The sequence below is a fragment of the Neopsephotus bourkii genome, unplaced genomic scaffold (assembly GCF_033783945.1).
Source record: "Neopsephotus bourkii isolate Nb327-2 ecotype Australia unplaced genomic scaffold, CSIRO-AGI_Nbou_v1 NB_1740, whole genome shotgun sequence".
NCBI classification, from domain to species: Eukaryota; Metazoa; Chordata; class Aves; order Psittaciformes; family Psittacidae; genus Neopsephotus; species Neopsephotus bourkii.
In genome coordinates this window covers 382,000-406,163 of record NW_026902214.1, presented here as the reverse complement: position 1 = coordinate 406,163, position 24,164 = coordinate 382,000, and the positions used below count along the sequence as shown (strand labels likewise).

General features: G+C 39.6%; 2 protein-coding genes across 3 annotated transcripts in view; one reads left to right on the top strand and one right to left on the bottom strand.

Moving 5' to 3' along the window:
- Positions 1-3,323, bottom strand: part of DMGDH (dimethylglycine dehydrogenase) — a 44,089-nt gene extending 40,766 nt beyond the window's left edge. The window contains 4 exon segments of the mRNA XM_061376834.1: positions 654-819; positions 2,875-3,080; positions 3,083-3,204; positions 3,207-3,323. Of these exon segments, the coding sequence (XP_061232818.1) occupies positions 654-819; positions 2,875-3,080; positions 3,083-3,204; positions 3,207-3,306 (594 nt within the window). The 5' untranslated portion in view covers positions 3,307-3,323.
- On the top strand, positions 3,306-19,733 carry LOC133224912 (betaine--homocysteine S-methyltransferase 1). Of its 2 annotated transcripts, XM_061376838.1 has the most exons (9): positions 3,340-3,376; positions 3,832-3,914; positions 6,929-7,061; positions 10,563-10,681; positions 12,656-12,847; positions 13,472-13,619; positions 14,533-14,715; positions 18,318-18,546; positions 19,053-19,733. In XM_061376838.1, exons 2-9 carry the CDS (start codon positions 3,912-3,914, stop codon positions 19,225-19,227), a joined length of 1,182 nt encoding a protein of 393 aa, XP_061232822.1. In that variant the 5' UTR covers positions 3,340-3,376; positions 3,832-3,911; the 3' UTR covers positions 19,228-19,733. The 2 variants fall into 2 exon arrangements, with proteins under 2 accessions (XP_061232821.1, XP_061232822.1); XM_061376837.1 differs by lacking the exon at positions 3,832-3,914 and having other exon boundaries at positions 3,306-3,376.
- Positions 19,734-24,164: the final 4,431 nt, after the last annotated feature.

Here is a 24,164-nt window from a genome sequence, read left to right as displayed (position 1 = left end):
AGTTTTTGTCCTTACAGTACAAACATTCAGCCTGAAGAAAACCCCATAGTGTATAGCTGTTAGCTTTGCTCCTCCAAGATTTTGTGTAACACCAGCTGTGACAGGAAAGAAAGCTCTTGTCTCTAATAGGAATCAGTTTCTGCAACAGTGATACTCTCTGAGAACTGGACACTGATAATACTGCTTAATCACCTCTTTTTCAGTATGTCACACATTAAAAAAAAAATAATTACACATACAATAATGTCAAATTGCACATTTTTGGTTTATGTATGGCAGTGCAACCATTTCCAGTGATAAAGTCTGTAGCATAAATTCAATCACCTCAGAAACAAACCCCTAAATTTAAAAAGACTAAGTTTAAATCCAGTTAACTGCCAAAAATGTGTGATAATACTAATAGTTATTTTCCAGTAATTTCAAAATACAGTCCAATTTTTACTAATGAGAAAAGTGTACTATGGGTAGCTGAACCAACTCTTTCAAACTCATACAGCTGATCTATAAAGAACTTAGGGCTAAAGTTTGTATCTATAAAATAATCAAGATCGTTAATCTCTGGAAAGCCAGGGAATATAAAGGTAATGAAACTTCCACTACTGTTGGATACACAAACTGCTGTTAATCTGAAATATTAACAAAACATTTCTTACTGCATGCCAAGTAGACCCAGCAGTGAGCTCAGATTTTTCTAGCAGAACAACATCCTTCAAGCCAGCTTTAGCCAAGTGATAGGCTAGACTCACACCAACACAACCACCTCCGATGATCACTGTGTCTGCATTATCTTTCCACAAGGAAGGAGAAGGGGTTTCTTTCCTGGGGAAAAAAAAAAATAAATAAAAATACAGACAGTTACAAGAAGTCAGCTGCTCTTTTGTCCATCTTTCTTGTTTACTCTCTGATCAATATAACTTGGTGCCTGTTTGAGAGTATAGACACACCTGGCTTAAAACCTAACCTGTTCACTCTCTACCATAGTATCACGGAATCTGGTTTGGGTTGGAAGGAACCTTAAAGCTCATCCAGTTCCATCTTCCTCCACGCCCCCACCCCCCCTCCCCACCACAGGCAGGAACACCTTCCACTAGACCAGGTTGCTCCAAACCCTGTCCAGCTTGGCCTTAAACACTGCCAGGGATGGGGAAGCCACAGCTTCTCTGAGCAATCTGTGCCAGTGCCTCACCACCTGCACAGGGAAGAATTTCTTCCTCATGTCTAATCAACCTTCTTTCAGTTTAAAATCATTTCCCTCGTCTTGTCACTACATGCCCCTGTAAAAAGTCCTTTTATCTTCTTGTAAAGCAAATGCTTTTAAATGATCAGATACATAAACAGTAGTAATACAAGAAACAAAGCAAGTTTGCTTCCACTCACAACTTTAAATCCGTATTTGTCAAAAATACCCTTATATGTAGATCCTATTTCTCAATAGGAAACTGTACCCCTGAAAAGGCAGTGTAAAAACCTGGCTTTTTGAAAGTGCTGTAGTATATGAAACACAAAAAGAAAACCTTCAGAAAAGTCTACTTAGTAAGGCACCTTATTAGATTTCTAAAGCAAGTGTCAGCACACAACATCAGTGTATGTGTTCATTCACAATGAAAGGACTTTTACTTTTTTGTTCTATGTTGACATGTTCTACTTTGCTGAAATCAAAACACTATAGAAACAGGTTTATGTCAATGGCTCACATCTGCTATTACACCAGGTTGCATTTTCACAACCAGTTCAAGCCATCACACACCAGAACTGCTGCCATAGGCAGCTGTGTCCTCCTCCATCTCATCTCATCCTGCTCTCTAATGCCCTATCCACAGAAAGCCAAGAAGCAAGCCAGATCAGAAATTTATCCTATTTTAAAAGAGCTGCGGGTTTTTTTTATGTGAGGCAAGGTAGAATCTCTTAGTACCGTAGCAGTACAGACTAGTGTGAAACCCCTGTATGTCTCCCTTCAGGACAGTTAATCAATACTCACTTTTGTCCCTTCCCTCCTTGTACATTTGCTTTCGCAACTTGTCTGGCAAAAGGTTTTCTAATGTGTAACTAGTCTTCCACCCATCCTGCACCCAGAAATCAAAGCTATTAGTTTATGTATTACAAGTGGACATCTTGTTTCTTGATATTTCATATGCAAATGCAGGAGGAACATGCACCATTCTTATGCACTATGTGGCGGTGAATGAAACGTGAAGTACATGGGAGCCCTGGACACCACAAGTTTTCTGAATTTGGTGAACCACACATTTGCACATGCTCTTTTCTAACATCACACATTAATTTTTGCAAGTTAACAATAAGCTGTTTAACAGCTGGGTGTGAGAAACTTTATCACCAGCTCCACTACCGAATTTTGAGAACCATGGTTATCAAGGTCAAGTGTAGTAGTGTTTCTCATGCTTCTTTTATGCATTTTTATGAATTTGAAATTTGCTCACCTGAATTTCATCTCTTTTCAAACCTTTTCTTTCAAACCCAGGAGCCTGGTAAGAATCCAGGGGGTGCCTTCCCTGTGAACTTCACGGTTCACACAGGTAAAACACATGATTTTTTGCACACCGACATGGTTCAGAAGACACCAGGAAAGATGTCTCTGTACCAGATCACTGCCTCACCCCGGGGTGGTCTGGTCTGAGGGGAAGATGCACCTCCTGCCCACTGGGAGAGGCCCGGTGACCCCCGACCGGGAGCCGCCGGCGCTCCGCAGGCAGGCAGGGACGCCGAGCCCGTTCCCCACCTTTCCCCTCAGAGCCCCGTCGAGCAGCGCCACCCTGGGGGTCGCGCCTTGAGCCACGACCGCTACCGGCCCCACCGCCCTCCGCCAGCCAGGTACAGCCCAGCCCGGCCCGACCCGGCCCGCGGGACTGCACTCACCACCCCTGGGCGCCCGCGCCGCTGCCGAGGGGCCGCAGGGCAGCCGCTGCGAGGGGGTCGGGCCAGCCGCCGCGGCGAGGGGGCCGCAGCCGCAGCAGGGCTCCCCGCAGTACGGCGCTCATCGCGCACACAGCCAGCGGCAGCAGGGATGGAGAGCGCTGGCTCGGCGCCCCTCGCGTCCCGTTCGTGCCGCCGAGGTCAGCCCCACGGAGAAGGATGCCGGACTGCCCCCTGGCTGAGGGGCAGCCGCGGGAGCAACCGGGCACCTCCTGACCCCAAGCCAGGCAGAACGGGGACGTGCGAGACAGCCCCGGGCAGTGCCAGCCCCCCCGGGGTCAGGGGCCGGTCCGGGCGGGGTGTTGCCCGCAGCGCTGCCCGCCGCGGCCCGCCTCCTCCCGGGCTATAAAAGCATGGCCGGGGAGTCCGGGGCATCCTGAGCTTTGTGCCGAGCCGGCCGAGGAAGATGCTGTCGACCGGGAAGACCACGAAGCAGGGCAAAAGGGTAATTCTCACTCCTCTCCCTACTCCCCGTGGGCCCGTCCCGCTCCGCTGCCCGGCGCGGGTGTACTGGTGGGCGCCTGCAGAGGTGTCCCCGGCGATGCTGCTGGGCGCGGCGGGAGGCTCTGGGCCTGTTCCTGGCACCGCTGCACCACGCCGCCAGCCCAGCCCTGTCGGGGCCTTGCCCGGAGGCTCTCCGGGGGTCTGCGCGGAGGATGGGTGGCCTGAGGAGCTGCTTCCGAACGGGCACAGCCGCTAACCGCGCTTGTTAACCTCCCAGTAGGGCACTGGGCATTTCTGCAGGTAAGGCGAAATTGGGAAAACCTAAAGTAAAGCCATAACCGCACCTGTTCAACATGGAGCCATCAAAGACGTTTGGACCCCATTACGAGCTCGATAGATTAGATTGAATTTAATGCTGTAACACCTAATGGAATTTTTATTTCTCTGAACACATAGACTAGAGTCACCAAAGTTCAAAACTATTCTGCATAATATTGTTTGATATGAAAATTGAGTAGTGCTTGCAACATATTAAAATGGTATTTTAAACATTAACCATCACTGGATGGGATTTCTGCCTCCATCATCCTTCCAACTCTGCTCTTCTCTTGATGTATATAACTGAATACCAACAATGGTTGTAGTATGAGCACAGTATCCAACATATGCATGCCTTTTACACCCTTGTTTAGCTGAAGAAATAAGCCAGTATAAAAAGGTACCTAGGCATCAGCCATTATGGCCATTAAGGTAAACATATGAACAATGTCTAAATCAAACCCTCTGATGTTTTCCAGTACTGCTACCCTGTACTGCTGCTTGGGAAGGTCAGTGGAATCACATATTCTGTCTTCCATTCAGAAGGACACTTTTATCATTAATAGCATACTTCTTACTCAGAACTGGTTTTACTAATTTTTATGTGTAGCATATAAATCTAGAGTAAGAGAACCCAAGGATATGGGAAGAAGTGTATGGTAGCAAAAAGCAGTGAAAGGATGTCTCAAAAAAGTCTTGGTTAGCTTTTCAGGGGTACTAATTCTTGCTAATTAGTATCAGATCTGTGTACTACCAGATCACCTGTCAGTAAAATTTGGATCTGCATTACACATGAACACACAGCTCTAGGTCTTTGGGGCAGAACAAAACAATCCTGATGCTAAACTTACACTAGCTATATGCTCGTTGAGCCAATGGTATTTTACCTAGTATAGATAAAGTAAAAAAAGGTGTGAAGAGATGACATCAGACCTGTAATAAAGTTTGCAAAAGATTTATTTCTATTTTAAGCCAATCTGAAACAACAAAGTAAGATTCTATTAAGTACCTTGTGCTTTGTAGTTGTCACCTGCTCTTAGATGCCCCAACACTAGGTTTAATATATCACAGTATAGCACATATTAAGATGCTATGGTGTATTTGATCATGGCTTATGTTGCTTCTGTGTGACAGAAGTGAAGATTATTTTGTTTAAAAAACCTAGAACTGTGAAGGAAAACTTATGTTAAATCCTGGAAGTGACTTGTTAAAAGAAAACCTGTTAGTTGTAGCGCATGTGAATATAATACCTGTATATGATGTCAACATGTATCTATTACTCACTGTTCAGCTAACAAGCAACAACTTGAGGCTTCTTATACACTAAAGGTTTGGTTTTATTTCTTCTGCACTCATCTGTATATTAAACTTCTGAAGCAGGCTCTGTCTATAAAAGATTCCTTGGCAGGCAGAGGGAGCAGGGACTCAATCAGTGATCCCTTGGGTGCCTTTCTCTGGCACAATTTGAGGCATTGTTACAACTGCAAATTAGTTAATTGAAAACACAATCTTTAAAAAGCTTCTGACATCTACATTTAGATTAGAATTCCCTAACATACAGGCATGACTGGTAAACATGTTGAGAATTGCTGAGTTTTGGAGATTGAGTATTGCCAGTTGAGTTTTGCCCTGCTCCTGCAGGGCACACAGAATCATAGAATAGTTTGGGTTGGAAGGAGCCTTCAAAGGTCATAAGGTAAAAGGAAAGATAAAAGAAAGGTAAAAGCTTTCACACTTTATTAAAGTTATAAAGTTAATCAGGTCAGTATTTTATCATGTCCACAATGTACAATGGAATGTGCTGCAGATATTTGCAAGCTGGCACTTGTCCAAGCTCATCTATCTGCACAGCAGCACTGTGTATAGAAGTCCTGCCACCTTGCTGCCATTTCAGCGCCTGAGCCAAAAATGCCAACCCTCTCAGCCAGGCTATGTAGCCTCCAAGTAGCCTTACACTACTCTGTTTGGTGCTGGAACTGGCAGAGTTGATACAGTTCTCCCTCTTTCGGAAAAGCATACTCATGCCATCTAAAGGCATGAGATGCTGTCAGTGTTTGTTTTTCCTGGATGTAAGGTGTGAGATAACTGAATTAAAGCAGGAGAAATTATCAGGAAAGATAATCTACTAAAGGTTGGAGGCTAATTATTAAAACCCACTTCCTCTCAGGACTAAAATCACACTCAGCTCTACATCCACAAAGCTGCTATTTTCCTCTCTTTCAAGTATCATCAACTGAAATGCTACTGTGCCACCAAGAAAAGATAACTATGGAGGAAAATTTCAGTCTTGCCTTTAATTAACGCCTTTCCTGTACCCACTGCCATTGTTGATATAATAGGTCTGCATTCATCCACTTTTTAAAGTAAATAGGACTAATTTCTCCAGTTGTATTACAACCATAATTCTATTTAGTGTAATAGTAAGGTACTTTTTAGAAAATTTGAACAAGCCAATGAAGCAATGGAAACAGTACAAAAAATAATCTGTATTAGGTGCAACCACTATATGTTGTTCTCATATTTTTTTTTTAATTTTATAAAAAAAGCCTCATACTCCCTTGCATTAGCAAGTTCAAGGCAGAAGCAAGGTAAATCACAGGGGCTGTAAGGTCTGTAATTCGGCATCTTAGAACATTTCAGGGCTGTGCAAAACAAGCAGGATTTTCTTTCATTTCTTAAGTCTAGGTAAGCAAACCCAGGCCAGTAAAAACTCTGTCAGACAATGGAAGCCAGCATTTTGAGATGTTTTATTTGGTAAGCAAATGCGACATGCTTAACTTTTCTATGATACCTGTCGTGCCTTTTTGTGTCACAACCTATTTGTGCTGAGGCTGAAGGAGCAAATTAGGTGATGAAAAGGTCAGTGATACTCAAGTTTCATTTTAAGAAGCTTCTCATGTAGTTTACAGGGGAATCTGAGGTGGTATTTTACTTTCCTAGGCATGGAATTAGACAATTGGCTTTAGTTCTGGGGACTGTATCTCTGGAATAGGATAAAACTGACTAATAAAAAATCTTACATAATATATATGAACATATTAAAACAGACCATCTATCACTCTTTAAAGAGAATTTCAAGAAGGAAATTTACTGCTTTTATTATTATGGCAAAGATGTTTTTGGTATCCCACAAATACTTGTCTGCTTTGCAAATGCAGGAAATGGCAACAAAGACAAATGAAGCCCACAGACCTGAAGAACTGTAATTGTTAACCTGCCATCCTGCTTTCTTTAGGGTATTCTAGAGCGCTTAGATGCTGGAGAAATCGTGATTGGAGATGGAGGATTTGTCTTTGCTCTTGAAAAAAGGGGATACGTAAAAGCTGGGCCTTGGACTCCTGAAGCAACTGTAGAGCACCCAGAAGCAGGTCAGTTTTACTTGAAAATGATAATCCTGTAGTGAATGTAAACATGGTTGACTAAATAATAAATATATAGGAAGATATAGTAGGTTTTTAAATAGAAGTGTTACTTGACACTGTTAGAATTGCACTGTTAAGAACAGCCTAAAACTATGTAGACCAAATGTTCATCTTGGAGTCGTAGAAAGGCAGGGTTGGAAGAGACACTGAAGATCATCTAGTTCCACCCCTACTGCCATGGACAAGGGCACCTTCTACTACACCAGGTTGATCAAAGCCTCATCCAACCTGGTCTTGAACACTTCCAGGGATCTTACCCCTTTTTCTTGCTCAAATGCCTTGAAGAGTTCCAGGGACCTTACCCCTTTTTCTTGCTCAAATGCTGGCCAAAAGCAGTTGGATGGAAAAGAAAGAGTACAAGCAGTGCAAACATGTAGTGGTACCTCTCCAGAATGCTCTCCCAGTCTTCAATAATTCGCAATGCAGTGACTTTTTGACCCAGATAGTGTATCTTTGTATTTAACACCATTCAGTGATTTCTGTCTCTTGAATTTGTCTAGTCTGCCCTTTAGCTGATATACAGCTTATCATTTAAAGTATCTTGTGAAAAAGAATTCTCCTGTTAATTGCTTTGTTGTGTTCTAGTCATTCTAGGACTTCTATATTGTTACAAATTACTATAGTTTGTTTATTAATTCTTTTAGGAAAATAGCAGTTTTTAATAAACAATGGAATGGGAGTATTTAATATATCTGGCTCCATTGTGAAATGGGGAATGATAAACTTCAGAATAAGCTAAGAATTGCAATAAGAATTTAATGGAGTAACTCAAAGTGGTCGGAATCAAAACAAGCTATCATTCCATGCCTTCCAGCATAAAGATTACAGTGTTTAGCATAAGTAATGCAAAAGGAGATACTGCTATCTCTTTATGTAGGCTTCATTAGAAGAAAGCGTTTGCCCTAGTGTGATGTGCAGTTAATTCCACAAGCCAATTCAGAATACCCTGGAGAACAAAAAAATTCTTTGTTCTAAGTGTTTGCCCCTTCAGGTCAGTCACTTCTCTATTCAGGGGCAGAAGGAAGAGGAGAGAAAGGAGGGGAGTGATTTTAGCCCTCGCTATTACACTGCTTTTTACACCTTAACTATTTATTCACCATAATCTTTCTTGGCCTTCATGTGTCACTTTGTGTAGCATGCCTAACTCAGGGTCATGGACAGCCCTGGATAATGCAGACCTCCAGCACAGGTTTACAGGGTGATGACCTAATTTGCTGACTCTCATCTCCCCCTGAAATATCTCATCACCTCTGTTTTTCACCAGCTCTACTTTCGTCTGCCCCTACGCATTCCATTTTACAAGTCACAGCACTTACTCCATGCTTTTTATTTCCCCTTTGCTTACTTATTTTGCACATCAAGAGGCCTTGATGCTTTCCACATGTCTTTTCGGGAAGTGCAGATTTCAGTTTATGGGGAATGCAAGACATGGCCTTACACAGAGACAGTTGCAGATGGTTTGAATTGGCTAAATTGGCACACAGATTTGCTTTAAATAAGTGATCAGTAGTCATAGGTTAGAATCCAGCCTTCTAAGAATTGCTACTGATTTGCTAGAACATAATTGCTCATGTTTGTAAGATAGTTACTTATTTTTTTATAAGAAAGCCCCTCATAAGCTATTTATAAATACATCCTTCATTGGAAATGTGTTCTATTCATAGAGTGTGCAGCCTCCTGCTTTTTGCTCCTGCATGCTAAAGGGTCATGTTACTTTGAGAACAGGTGTAAAGAGCAGAAGGAGCAACTGGGTAGGCCAGTGGGTGTAAAACCCATACAACTACCACACTTTTTGTCCTTCGTAAGGAAGAAAGGAAGGAGAAGAAGGGAGGTTCTGAGAATGCAGCAAGGAAGGAAGAGTAGGGGGAGTGAGTTCAAGGCCATTATATCCATTACAAGAGAGAAATTTTCAAGACTGACAAGTTTAGAAATGTGATCTAAATACTTCTTCTGAGCCTGATCAGATGTTGCTTTGTAGTGACCAATATGCATAGGCACATATGAAATTAAGCCCTGGTAGTTCAGGCTGATTCCAGGGACTCTTTGAAATGTAGCTAAGCTATAGCCAGTGTTCCTGGGTAGGTCTTTGTGACTGCTGGGAAAAGCAGCATTGTGTTAAGCCACAGTGTCGTGATTTAACAAGACTGAAATTAGAAATGAGGTACTGTGCCAGTAGAGAAAAGCAAGGGACACTACACTGTTCTTTCAATGAAAGCAGACCTGCTTGCATGTATGCAGATTGACTGTAATAACAAAAACTGCTGCTCGAGCTTCTCTGGCATAGAAGGCTGTATTTGTTTCAGTCAAGGGGAGTAATTTTATTCTTATGACACATTCATGCATTTCCCTAACGACACAGATTGTCTGTAGACAATTAGATATAATAATCCAGGGCTTCAGGAAAGCTTTCCTAAACATTTGCCACAGAAACCGCAATGTTCTCATGTCTGTGTACGGTATCTAGGGAATAAATTATTCCTGTACTTGCTATTTTAAATCTGTTCTACATGACCATTAGTGTGTTAGAAATCATTAAAATTACTGTTCTTCAGGTGTATATATATAAAATCAATTGACATCTCCTGTTCTGTTCCTGCTGTGGCAATTGCAATGTACTGTTTACAGTGATGAAGGCACAACTACCATTACAAAGCCTGCTCCCAAAGGCCAAACGTAGGAAATTTGTCCATTAAAAGTAATGCCAACCTATCTTTTAAAAGAAGCTTTGGCTCTGTAGTAAAATCGTGTTCAGACTTAAGAGAAGGATTAAGTTTCCTTTCTGATTCATTTTTATGGAGCAAGAAATCATCTTTTAATTAAGGGTTTACTTAGCAAAACAGCTTTGGTTTTGCCTGACTAGACTCAGCTAGAGTTTTGTAGGGGGACAAAAATAGAAAACCCAAAATGGAGAAGGTAATTGAACACTGTATTCTTTTGTATAAATACCATCTTCCCCTGTATTTGTTGCCACAATACTTTTTCCTGTTTTCTTTTTTGTAGTCTAGAAACTAAGAAAAGGCTTTTTCATTTTATGATCTTTTTGTCTGTTATTCCTTGTTATGCTTACTTGTTCTGTTGTTAGATGTCTGCTTTCCCTTCCTACATCAGTATGCAGTTCTTTCAAATGAAGTTGGGAGGGCTGAAGGACTGCAGAAAGTAGAAGACAGGCAAGGTGTCATGCAAAACTGAATCTACTGATCAGTTTCTAAATAGGAATCTTCAGTCATTCTTACCAGAGAAAAACTAAGGAGAAAGTTTTCTACCTAATGTTCTGAGAGGGAGAAGAAAGAAATTTTACAGACTGGAGTACTGCTTTTACTTTCTCATGATGGCTCTTCTAGTAAACACTTACTTACAGTAACATTACTTCAATAAACATTTAATTCTGGGATAACAACAGTAATAACTGTAGCAAACATCTCTTCTTTGTCTCTTAATTCTTTGTAGTTCGTCAGCTTCACCGTGAATTCCTCAGAGCTGGATCCACTGTTCTACAGGCATTCACCTTTTATGCCAGTGAGGACAAACTAGAGAACAGGGGCAATTACGTAGCTGAGAAAATAAGTGTGAGTAAAACTCTGTTTTAATGGAGATACGAAATAAATGGATTAATTTCAAAAGGCTTAGCAGTGACATTATCAAGTGTTTTCAGTTTGTCATACCAGTTTTGGCTGTATTTGAAGACCAAAGTATCAGATAATGCAATTTCAAAGTGTGGAATAGCAAGAAAGACAAACAAAAAAAGGAAAAAAAAAAAAAAAAAGGGAAAGAAAAGAGCAAGAATGAAGAGAGGAAAGAGGATGTCCACATCGTATTTTTTCCATCTGAAGAGATTAGTTTGTTGGAGTTTTTATGCAAATTGTATAGGGAGGATTAAAGGCACAGAGCACAGTGAAAAAAAACAAATGCTTTAACATCCAGAGAAACAAAAACCAGCTTTAAAATGCTGAAGAATCCTTGACAATGAGTGCCTAACGAGAATGGAATGGTTTTTAGAGCCCTGTCTTCAGTAAAGTAACAATTTAAAAATCCAAGGTATACACAGTGGTCAGTATCCCCCTTCCTACGTGTAAGGGTAATCTGTTACAGCAACACAAGTACCTTGCTTGTGTTTTCTTACCACCTACACAAAGGAGTTGTATGATGTTGGGTGTGTTCAGCACATGAAGGCCTCAGCTCCACTGGGACTCCTGGCACAAGCATTTCTAGATAGTTCCTTTGAGACTAGAAAGTTTGCCATTGAGTATGTTCTCTGATCCTTCCCCCTTTGGTCCTATTGTCTATTTCAACTTTTGCAAAACAGAGAAGATTCTCTAGGGATCAGGGAAGACAGAATATCTTTGAAGATATCCCAAGCCAGAAATCTAAACAATCTGGACAAGAGGGAAACACTTGAGGCTTAATTAAGAGGTCAGACCAAAACGTCTTACAACCAAATGTATTTGAAATGCTGCACCTTCACATTCAATATATACAACATCAAAATGTCTGAACTGGTTGTCCTAGAAACACAGTGCCTCTGAAACAAGCCATGCTGCAACTCTTGCTGCCATGCAAAATTATAAGAAGGGCTGTGAAAGCACCTGATACAGGGAATGCATTGCAGCAAAGCTTCAAAGAGTGATTAACTGCTAGCTCTAGAAGCAGGTTCCTCAAGCCTTTAACTGGTTTATGGCTCCATCTCCCAGGGTTCCCAAATGTGTACATGAGCACAAATGAAAATGGAAGACAGTCTGTCAGCAATAACCTTAAAAATCAGATGGGTCTTTAGAAGCAGCCATGAGAAACTTCACCTGAAAGAAACCTATGTACATTCTAAGTAGTCCATGGACTGCAGAGAAACCTGCTTGAATAAGCACTTGTTATCTATCACAAATAGTGATTCTTTTCCCAAAATCTTTTTTTTCTCCAGCTTAACCTCTTCTTCACAAGCTGTTCAAGTCATCCTGATTTTAGTCTAGGTGATTAATTAATCATGTATAGTTATAAGTTTCCCTTTACTATTCTTGAACTGGTAAATTTAACATCAGATAATAATATATTTTTTAAAAATACCTTAATAGTTCTGGATTAATATTATATCTTAAATTTTGCAAATTCTCAAAATACTAAAATACGTTAAAAAAAAGACAAATCAACTTAGATTACTTCACATTGTTTTCCACCCATAAAATGTCAGAATAAAATCATACACATACACACACACATATAACTAACTCATAAGAGGCAAAGAAAATTCCACTTCACACTAAATATTTGCTTTTTATAGACTATTCATATATGATGCATTAAGGTAATATGTTTTTGTAGTATTTGATAATATGATGATATAGAGGTCGCAAGATATTTGTTTCCTAGTGTTTGCTGGGTTTTTTTGAAAGACACTGATCTTTCTGATCAATGTTATTTAGAATCTATTTAAATTATAGAAGAATATGAGGAAGCCATTATGGATTTTGACTCTTCTTGTACTTTCTGTGCTCTGAAGTTACACAGATATCTTTGACCAGGTAGAACTGATATAATCTATATTCATACAGTGCCAGAAAATAAATGAAGCTGCTTGTGACATTGCAAGAGAAGTGGCTAATGAAGGTGACGCTTTAGTGGCTGGAGGAGTCAGTCAAACACCATCATACTTAAACTGCAAGGATAAAGCAGAGGTTAAAGCAGTCTTTCGAAAGCAACTCGATGTCTTTATGAAGAAGAACGTGGACTTCCTAATTGCAGAGGTAAATCTGTAGAAAAAGCACATGCCTTCAACAGTCACAGTGTCACTACAATATGTCTAGTCTGCTTTAGGATTACAATTATTTATTGCTTCCTCCTTTAAAATTTTGTTATGCTTTTATTCCAATAGCTTTAGGTATTTTTCTAAATGCACAATAGCATCTGCAAGCATCCTAGAATAGGAACCCTGAAACCTGAATTTCTACCTCAGTCAAAACAAATTCTGTACTTGTATGAATAGGATAGATTAATGTGATCTTGACTAGTTCCTGTTTCCTCCTATACTGTAACCAGCCTAAGGCGACTTTTCTGTATGAAAATAGTTCTTGGGGGATTAATCCCTGATTAACCTCCTGTATGGGAGGTTAACAAAAAAAAGTATAACAAGGAAACAAGAGTATAACTGTTTTTTATTTAGTTCTACTTACTGACTTTAAAATCCTTTTTCAACTGTGTGGTTAGTGAATTCAGTTGAACTCGCTAACTAAATTCATTGTAACTCAGGAAAGAATCAAGTTGTATTCTCATGAATTTGGTGAATTGGGGGTCTGGATTAATGTATTTATGCTTCATCTCAGAAGCAGTAGTAGTAGAAACAGGAGTAGTCTACTTTTAATTTCTTTCAGTATTTTGAACATGTTGAAGAGGCTGTCTGGGCAGTTGAAGTTCTAAAAGAATCTGGAAAGCCAGTTGCAGCTACAATGTGCATTGGTCCAGAAGGAGACATGCATGGTATTCCACCTGGACAATGCGCTGTCCAACTGGTAAAGGCTGGTAAGAACCTGTTTCAAGATGCCCTTTAAAAGTATGGAACAAAGTAAAGTCCTTAAGTATTGAGATAAATGTATGTGTATCTCAGGTAGCTTCCCAATTATATCTAATGAAGTTTGGAACATGTAGGAAAGTCTTTATGTGTACTTTACTACAGGAGACTTGTAAAAAAATAAGAAACGAATGAGAATGCAGCTATGAAATCCCTGTTAACCAGGCTGCTACTGGAACCAATAGCAGCGGCCTGCTGATACTGAATAGACCAAAATCCTTCACCTACTCAAATCTGGTTACAAAGCCAACTGCAAATTATGGAAACATAAGCAGAATCCAAAGCCACCTTTGATTCTCATGTTTCTAGACATGCATGGAGCACAGTTCAAACCCATGATGAAAGAATAAGAGGATGAAAAAATCTTACCTTTTTGCTCATCAAAAGCTGTAGAACAAGTTTCTGCAGAACAAGGGGAAGGGCAGAAGAAATCTATCAAGGGCATGATGAATGATGCTGCAGGGGTTTATTATGTCTGTTCTGAACTGTTCTTTCCCTTTGGAGTTAGAACTGAAATCCAAAGACAGAACCTGGGTTAGGAACCTGCTAGCTATTTGCGTATGTGTCTGTACATAACCAGTCTTCACTGATGAAGCACTGATAAGAAAAGTAATGAGGGTGGGAAATATGTTTCATTATCATCAGGAAGGTAAAGAGGAGTGCAACTGAGATGTAAATGGAACAATCAATCCCAGGAGAGCTGAGGCTTGCTCTAGCCCAACTGCCTTGTTTTCATAATGCTGGTGTATGTTGGTGTAATGCTAGTGTAAAGATGGAGTGTTCTGCTTCTGGAGCACTGTGGCTAAGAACCTTCACCTCCCACTTCCTGGCGAAGTGTGACTTGAAGCTATTTTCCTCTCCTAGGCGCTTCTATTGTTGGAGTCAACTGCCATTTCGATCCAGATACTTCCCTGGAAACCGTAAAACTGATGAAAGAGGGCTTGCAGGCAGCTAAACTGAAAGCCCACCTGATGTCCCAACCACTTGCTTTCCATACACCTGATTGTGGAAAGCAGGGTTTTATTGATCTTCCAGAATTTCCCTTTGGTAAGACAAGGGTATCTTTTGTTTTGTTTGTTTCCTTTAGTTTGTTTGTTTGTTTTAATTGTCTGTGCCTGTTCTCTCCCCCTGCTCCCTCGCCACCAGCTTTTAGTACTGCTGAAGCTGCAAGGTGTCCTTCTATGCAATAAGATGAAACCGAATTATCCTGTCCGGCATTTACTACACCCTAAACTCCATTAGAAAATGCAGCTCTTCCTTGTGCTATTGAATTATGTTGAGGAAAGCTAGGAACAGTCCAAAGAAATGAACAAGAGCAAATACATTAAGAAAACCCCAGTGTTTGGGTTGTGACATCTATCCCACCAGCCCTATAATGTTTACCTGTGTAGGAATTTAATGTACAATGCATATGCAGAACTGGATATAGGTTCATGATTATTGCATTTGTAATGGTTCAGTCATGCACGTGTAACTGTCTAATGTAAGTGAAATGAATAGAAACCAGAAAACGGAATGTATTCTTTGGTGTTGCTAACAAATGGCTTAGCAGTTTGGAGATGGATTCAACACATATATGCTCAGGAATAATTGTACAAAGACTGAAAGATTCAGATGCTTTATGTGTACATAAAGCTTGTGTATTTAGGGTTATTTCCCCCTGTGAGGTAGAATATCACATCTCTTTGACATGCGAGGACAAAATCAGCCTAAACTTTTTTAAAATTGATTAGAAAAATGCTTTAATTTTCAGTTATCATACCCAATTCTTTTCAAGATCAGACAACAAAATAAGGTACTGAAACATTTGAAATCTGAATTTGTAGCAAAAAGAAAAAATAAGATAGATGTGATTTTCAGGAAGTTGTTTTTTTTAATTCTCTCTTTACATACGTGAAGGAAAGAAGCATGAGCTTGAGGCATTCATTAAATGATAATAACATGTCTGAGTTCTGAAAATATTCTGGGATGTTTGAAAGTGTTAGGAACTCATTTATCCTAGTCACTCCTTCGTGTAACTCCTGATTGCAAGCAAAACAAGTATAGAACAGATGCAGTAAGTAATCAAGTGAATTGAAGCATTCACTCTTTGCGCAGTTATGGTTCTTGGATACTATTTTATAAGCAATCTGTATGAGATTTCAGCTTTTAGAAACTGCATGAGTCAGTTGAAGAAGGCTGTGTGTGAATGCTTTCCATACCCAAAAGGAGTAACTGATCACCTGATGCCAGACTTTTAGTTTGATAGATCATTGTTAAACTGACCCAGTTAGGTCTGAGTTTTGTGGAAGGCAATATGCACAAACAGGGTTTTAGATATTTTACATATACATAACCTCCGTATAGGCCAACAAGATCTGTCTTTAAGGAAGTGTTGGTTACGCTGTATTGGCAAACTCCAGCATCTAGATGCCAGTAGTATTTAATTATCTGTAGAACTTCTTCCCGCGTTCTGTGTTTTCCCTTCTGTGTTACTGAGATATCACCAGTTAAGCAAGAACAATGTTTTAGAAAGAAATGTCCCAGACATTCAAAGGATACTCAAGTATTTCAGGAGTAAATATATAGAGAGGCTAAACCTGGGAGCATGTTACAAAGTTCTCAGCAAAAAAAATGATGTAAATTTCAATCTCTCTTTACTATAAATACTAGCATAAACTGTTAAGCTATAGATGTTTAATTCTGAATAAAGCCAAGAAATGCATTGACAGGCATGGAAAATAGAATGTTAGTCAATTTTGGGAAGGGGAAAATCCCACAAAGTGTAATCTATATGGCAGCTTCTTTTCATGAAAGACTGCTTGTTTTCAGTCAAAATCTCTCATGTGGCCAGTTCTCATGGTGGGGTCTGTCCCTGTTTCATCAGAGAGATTAGCTTGTTGCTGTCCTTACACTCTTGAAGCACAAGGACCGATTCATATAATCATAGAATTGTTTGGGTTGAAAGGGACCTTAAAGATCATCTCAACTTGCCTAATAGTTCCCCAGTTCCTTGTTTCCCTTTTTAAAAATGGGTGCACTGTTTCCCCTTTTTCAGGCACTGGGAACCTGACCAGACTGCCATGACTTTACAAATACAATAGATAGTAGCTTAGCCACTTCTTCCACCAGCTCCCCCAGGACCTGATTTCATTAGGTTCTATGGATTGTGTCAGGGTGTGTGATGAGGAAGGCAGGGAAGCACTCTGTACTGTTCCCATGAAGTTTAGTTGCTTGTAACTAAGTTGTCTTACTTTGAGTGCAAGGTGTTGCCTCCTTACTGTTGATCATTTTGGTATCAATTTTGCATTACCTTTTTAATGATATATGAGAGACAATGCAATGACGAATTGTGCTTCTGATGCTCTTTTCTCATGTCTGCAGGACTGTACACAAGCTTACTTTTACTATACAGCTTTCATCTATTTATCCTTCTGATATTACATCATCTACTTTTCTTTTGTCCTGTCATTCCCTCTGAGATCAATAATTTCTGCTTAAGAACATTTCATTATTTTATTCTGCTTTTTATTTTCTGAACCTGTTTCTTAAATGCCTGTTTGACGTAGAGTATATTTGCTTTTTATCAACTTCTTGCATGTTAAGCATTTTGGGGAAAGGACATAGGGAGAAGAATCCTACCTTTCTGATGTGTTGCTGGAGCCTTGCTAACTCACCACAGCTCCTTTGCCCAGGGGAGGGCTCAGTGCACAGACATCATGATGCACTTGGCTGATAACCATCTTGGTTCATCACCTCCAGATGTGCATAAAGACGTGGGAGAATTTTCATTCCTTTACTCCTGTATTTCTAGTCCTTAAGGTTTTGGGTTTCTTTTCTTTCCAGTTCTGCCATGCTTGTGCCTCTTCCCTTTGATGTATGTTTAAACTTTTCATTTTCTGTTCCTTTCTTCCCACAAGTCCTCTCAGCTCTGTTATCAATCCCTCTGCTTACCACAACCTGCAACAGGGAGAAGGGCTCAAAATAAGGATTACATCCTCACTTACCTACACACATAACTTTCCACAAGGAACAAAGTGGCTTTAGGCAGCAATCTGCTTACAGCTGGAATTATAACTAAGTAAAGGATGGACTATGAAATAGCTACAAATCCCAGCTGTCAGTGAAACAACTAGCTGCTACTAGCTGATCATGGAAAAAAGTGTATTAAGTATTCCTGAGGAATAACAAGCAGGCTTATTGCTGTTGCAGGTAGGCTGATACCTTCTCCTTTCACAGATTAGAGTACTGCAATCATATTTCCCAGATATTGATCGTTTATTAGGAACTCTTTGGAAACGTGGACATAACATTGAAAGTACTCCAATGCTCCAGCTAAGAACTCTGGCACAATGGCAAGCGTGTGAATTACAGCTTGGTTTTAGAAGCATCAGAAGTATTTCAGAAGCTTAGTATCAGAAGATAGTAGGTGCTGTTTTGCAAGGTGAAAAAAGCTTACAAGCATAGCCCAGCAGAGCACAGCAGAATCTGAAAGCTAGACTTCTGAAAGTTTGCATCATTAATTCTAGCTCACACAGTTCAAATGTGTGTATCTACATCTACAACCAGTTTTGCAGACAATGAGCAAGTGTTCCAACAACATGACTTCTTAGGAAAATTTGTGCTGAAATGGAACATGGTGGAAACTTAAGATATTAATGTCTTTGCAGCTTTGGAGCCAAGAATTGTAAGCAGATGGGATATTCAAAATTATGCAAGAAAGGCCTATGACTTAGGAATTCGTTATATCGGAGGTTGCTGTGGATTTGAGCCATATCACATCCGAGCAATAGCTGAGGAGCTGGCTCCTGAAAGAGGATTTTTTCCAGAAGCTTCTGAGAAACATGGTAGCTGGGGCAATAGCCTGAGCATGCATACCAAACCCTGGGTCAGAGCAAGGTATGTATGTCTGACCTGGAGAGCACACCAAGATACTCCTCGCAAAAGCTTGTGTTGGTCCATGCAGCAGACTGGCTTAATTGATTTGTAGGTCAAAATATTACTGTAAACATTCTATGTGTAAACAATTTTGAAGAATTAAATCTGACTGGGGATGAGGGAAAGGGGTGAAGGGGCAGTAAGAGAAGTGCAGAAATTCTCATCTGTCTTTAAACTGAAGATTTGATCTGGATTAATGTGGAAGTAATTAATGACATGTAAGATTGAAAACTGTAAAACAGATCTTAATGGTGAGTTTCTTACAATGCTTCCTTCATGAAAAGATGCTTTTTAAGCATGTAACATTTCATTGCATGTTTTCATTCATACTTCCATATCTAAATAGAGAAACATGTCAGTCTGTGCAAGTTAGATGACCCTCTGCAATGGTCATTTAAGACATATTTCCTTTACTATTGTAAGGTGCTGGAAAGAAAACCACCCTGATTTTCCTTTTCTTTCTTTAGGGCAAGAAAAGAATACTGGGAGAATCTGAAGCCTGCTTCAGGCAGACCATATTGTCCTTCAATGTCAAAACCAGATGGCTGGGGAGTGACCAAAGGATCCAGAGAGCTAATGCAACAGAAAGAAGCAACAAGTGAACAACAGCTGAAGGAGCTCTTCCAGAAACAAAAGTTTTAATCCACTGCATTCTCTGTTAGTTATGTGCCATTAATTGGGTAGACACAGAAATATGTAAAAAGTAATAATTGGCTTAACCTACCTGTGAAAAGAGAAAAAGCCTTCCATAAACACAGCTGTCAATGGACTTCCACTCCTGAGTCTGTGTTCAGTTTAGGGTTATGTAGGAGCTTCCTCAGACCTCAAGGTTTGTTGAGGACTACTTCAGGGACACACAAGCTGACAGACACACAGTTATCTGCAGTTGCTTTCTTGATTTCAAAAGAATAAAATAAAAATGGAAAATACATCTTACACTGGAATAAAAAAATAAGGAGAATAAGATCTTGCAGGAGTTTCTCATATGGAGGAGAAAGATTCAGAGAACTTTTAAGAAAGAAAAAAGACAGGTGAATGACTCTGGTTTTATCTTGAGTTACCATGTACACAAGATTTACTCATCTGGAGACTAAAAGGCTTAAAAAATTATTCTGAAATTAAAACAAATAAACAAATTAAACATGATAGAAGAGTATTGTAGTCTCTTCATACCTTAAATCACAAGAGCTCAAATGGAATAACATACCTTTAGCAAACAACTGGTTTTCAAATTGATGCAGTTGATTTCTGGGTATTTAATTGGAAACACTTGTTTATCTCAAAATAACACTTAAAATGAAGTTTCTTACAATATGCCTCCTGTTAATAAGAGTTAATAAGAGAATGTTCCATGATTTATTTTTTTTAAGTTGACTCATTGACTCTAGAATCTTAGCTCTAAGAAGATATAAAATGGATCAATTCACCTAAATTAAGAATACCCATGGACATTTGTACACTGAACTTGTTGAGAAGGGTTTTCTTAGGAAGAGTATTACTACACCTGGAAACTATGAAGGCCAAATTTCCATAGTTTATTTTTGTGAAATATCATACAACTTAGAATTCTCTCTAAAATATCATTCCCAACTATTCTACATTAAAGCCACTACCTTTATGAAAATGTTATTCTCAAATCCAGCTTTTGTTGGACTACATTTTATGCATTAGCTTATTTCATTATTACTATCCATGTTGATATTCTGCACTATTTAAAAATGTAACATTTAAATGGGAAATTTCAGGTATCCTTTTCAGACTGTTACTGGGAGACAGATTTTAGAGAAAAAGCTATCTGCCTTCCCCAGGCTTATAACAGATTGAGATAGCTGCTAGCTGGAAGTTTTCCCTGAAAGCCGAAAGTAGACAAATCAAGACAGCAGATAGTTTAAAAAGTAGATTTGGAAAGCATACATGTAAGTATATATGCACTACATTTGAAGTCATTTCCTTCCTAAAGCCTTCTGGATGTTCCCCCTGCAGAATGTAGGGTAATGCAAAATCTGTATAACAAAAAGGCCAGATCTTTAATCATCACCAAAATGCATTTAATGTTAAAGGCATATGCATAATAAAGTGGCTTAAAATACAAGCTACAGTTGATAAAGAAGTGTTTTGAACAATTATTACCAGTTTAGGGACTTCTGTGACGAAGGATGCAGCTTGACCATCATACCCTATACAAGCAGCTGGAGTGATCTTTTTGAAACTGCCCAAACATGTACCAGACTGCTTGAGTTCAGAAGACAACACTGAAGAACCATGGTATTTAAGGTGATCAAACATGATTTTAAACATTTATTTTTAGATAGCTTAAAAAGGATGAATTTTAACAGACAATAACAGAAAGAAATATTTAAGAGGCTATTTGAAGCCATTCAAAAGGAGGGATGACCCCAGAGGGAAGCTATACAATCCCCGTTTGATTCATATCATAGGCTGGGCTTACAAAGGAATTGACAGTAAATGAAAACAATTGTCAGAATGCTTTATTGATCCCTACAGAGTCCCAAACTACCAACCCCCCCCAAAAAAAAAACCCAAAACACACACCCTCAAAAAACCCAGCAAACAAAATAGAAAACATGAGCAGTAAAGTCAACAAAGCTTTATTTCTCGTTTCTTTCTGTGTAACAACTTAGTGAGGGGTTGTCGCAGTTTAAACCCAGTCAGCCACACAGTTTCTACTCCCTCCCCCACCCTTTCTTTACTTCCCCCCCTCTCCCCCCCGCCCACTCCCGGAGGGATGGGGAGGAGAATTGAAAGAATGTAACTCCCACGGGTTGAGATAAGGTATAACACAAATCACTGCTGCTACCAATAATGCTAAGAGAAATAACGGGAAGAGGATACAACACCTCACCACCCACCACCAATAACTCGCCCGACTGAGCGACCGACCGATACCTAGTCCAGCCCTGCAGTGAACTAGCCCTTCCAGGTAACTCTCAGTTACATCCTGGGCATGACGTGCTGTGGTATGGAGTACCTCTTTGGTCAGTTTGGGTCAGGTGTCCTGTCTCTGCTTCCTCCCGGCATCCCCTCCTACCTAACATTTAAGCAGTAACTACCTAACCTCCCCTTCCCCTCCTACCTAACATTTGAGCAGTAACTAAAAACAATGGTGTTATCAGCGCTGTTGCCAGGCCAAAAGGCAAAAAACACAGCGTTGCACCAGCTACTAAGAAGGAGAAAAAATAACTGCTACTGCTGAACCCAGGACAGTGGTAAGGAAAATGTTAGACATATTAAAGCTGTCTAATGGTTTATTACATAACTTGTTAAGGAAATAAGACAGGCTGACAGCACAATCCTATGAAATTTGTTTCCTTAGAAAACCTGTCTGAAAACTTAGAAAGGAAGTGAAAAGAACTTTTGAAGGTCACCTCCTACATTTAGTACCCTATGGTAGGATCAGTTATTCATAGGGAAAGACACTTGCTTAACCTGTTTGGAAACACAGTTAATGATGGAGCTTCCATGCTAACCCCCGGCAGTCTGATTACTTCACTTTCTTCTTAAGAAATTATACCTAATTTGAATATTCCTTGATGGAATTTTAATCCATTATTTCTTTCCAGCTCTTTGCAGACATGAAGAATGTATTCCCTTTATATTTGCTGAAATAGATTTACATACATTCCCTGTTTCTCAGCTGTACAGACACTGCTCATTTATTTTTCCCTGTGGCTTCTGAGTCTGCAGTTCATCATAACTCAGAGATCACCTCCATCAAGTCTTTTCCCAGAGCTTCCTGCTTCCTACATCTATGTTTGGTTGGTTTGGGGGGGGGGGGGGGCGGGGGGTGTTCGTTTGTTTCGGTTTTTTACCTGCAAGCAGAAGTGAAGTGATATGAACCTTGGAAGTGCAGTTCCAGAAGAGAAAATCCAAAGTCTTTGCCACCTAAAAAATAGATCTTTACTCACAAGACTGTTGAGTGTCAGTACAAGAGGGATCTGAACAAACAAACTTCAGAAACTACAAGTTTTCTGTGCTGCATATACAGAGATGGCTACACATTTAGTCAGTTCTGAAGTTTTCCAGAGCCTCATGCAAAAAAAAGGCCTAAAACCCTGCTATTTAGTGGTCAGTTGTTGACCTAATGTATCTGTAGGCTGCAGGAAAGCACAGATGGGCTTTTGGTAAAGAAGGAAATTTTGGAATAAGGTACAAAATCACAGAAACACCTTTCCTCCCCCCCCCGCCCTGTTCTTTTGCAAGGAGAGTTTTCTAAGAATCCTACCACATCTGAAATCACAAATTTCTTTATAAAGTAGTCTGTAGCTCATGCCTTCTTTTTCAACTCTATAACCAAATGCAGTGGCAAGTTCAGTGTCATTTTTTAACTTAAGCATTAAAAGAAGTGGATTCATAGATCTGTCTTATTCTATTCCATGGAGTTTATAAAATATCAAGCATAAACTAATCTCAATTAATCCAGCAATGCCTTAATATATTATCATATTCTGCCCATCCTACTTCACTACTGTTTTATACTTAAAATAATTTATTTCAGTATCTTGCTTTATTATAAAAATTCTTCATTACCTTTTCTTTGTGTTCCACTTTATTGACAGAGATGGTATCTGGGGTAAGTTTTATTTGAGATATCAACCTTCACTACATACAATTTCACGGAATTATGGCACAAAGTTTGGTCAATGGCGTCTACCTCTGTATATACGCAACTCCTGAGACAGTAATTCATTACACCCTAACTTTAGGAATCCAAAGATGGATTTTCTGTATATTTTGGTCAACTTCATCTCAGAGCTTCTGTGTCCAGTGAAGTTGTAAATCTGAAAAGAAAAGCAAATTTGGGTGACAGGACTCAATGCTATCAGAGTGGATGGTAAAAAATGAATTTCAAAGCAGATTGAAGAAATCTGTGTTTGGAATAGGAAGAAGCATGATTCTATCTCGATTAACAAAGTAACAGCAAACAAGCATGGAGCAAAAAAAAAAAAAGCATTATAAGCTTTACAGCTATCGATGAGTGGTTCAAGAGTGTTTTGCAGCATTCATTTGCAAACATGCAGGAATTTGCAAATGAAGTTGAAGAAAGAGATCAAGTGACAACTGAAACATGGGAGGGAAATGATCAAAACAAACAAGCTCTGCTTTGCAGTTTACCTCTTTGCAAATCAAAAGAGTGCTAGAAACAGACAAAGCCTGTTGAGCCCAGTAGGCTAGTCTTTGCCTTTCTGTAGGCAGGGTAGCAAGCTTTGTAGTAAGTCTTATACAAAATCTCTTGATCAATTTTTATTACTAATCAGATTTTAAAAAGTAGAGCAGTTCCACCTAAGAAAAAAAACAAGAATAACAAGACTGTCCTGTTCTTTGGGTCAAGCAGCAGTGTTCTTCTGCCACATTTGGAAGGGAAGTGTTTTCCTGTGAAATGAAAGGCTTACATACGGGGAAGTTTGCATGTTCTTTTCAATTATGTCAGCTGGCCTGCTCGAAGATCCTGCCGGCTCCTCCTACTAATCTTTCTGTTAAAAGGCATTTCTTACTAGTATCACAGTACTATAGCTTCATGGAAAATCAAAGACGTGTCCTATTAAAGTAAAAGTTTCTTC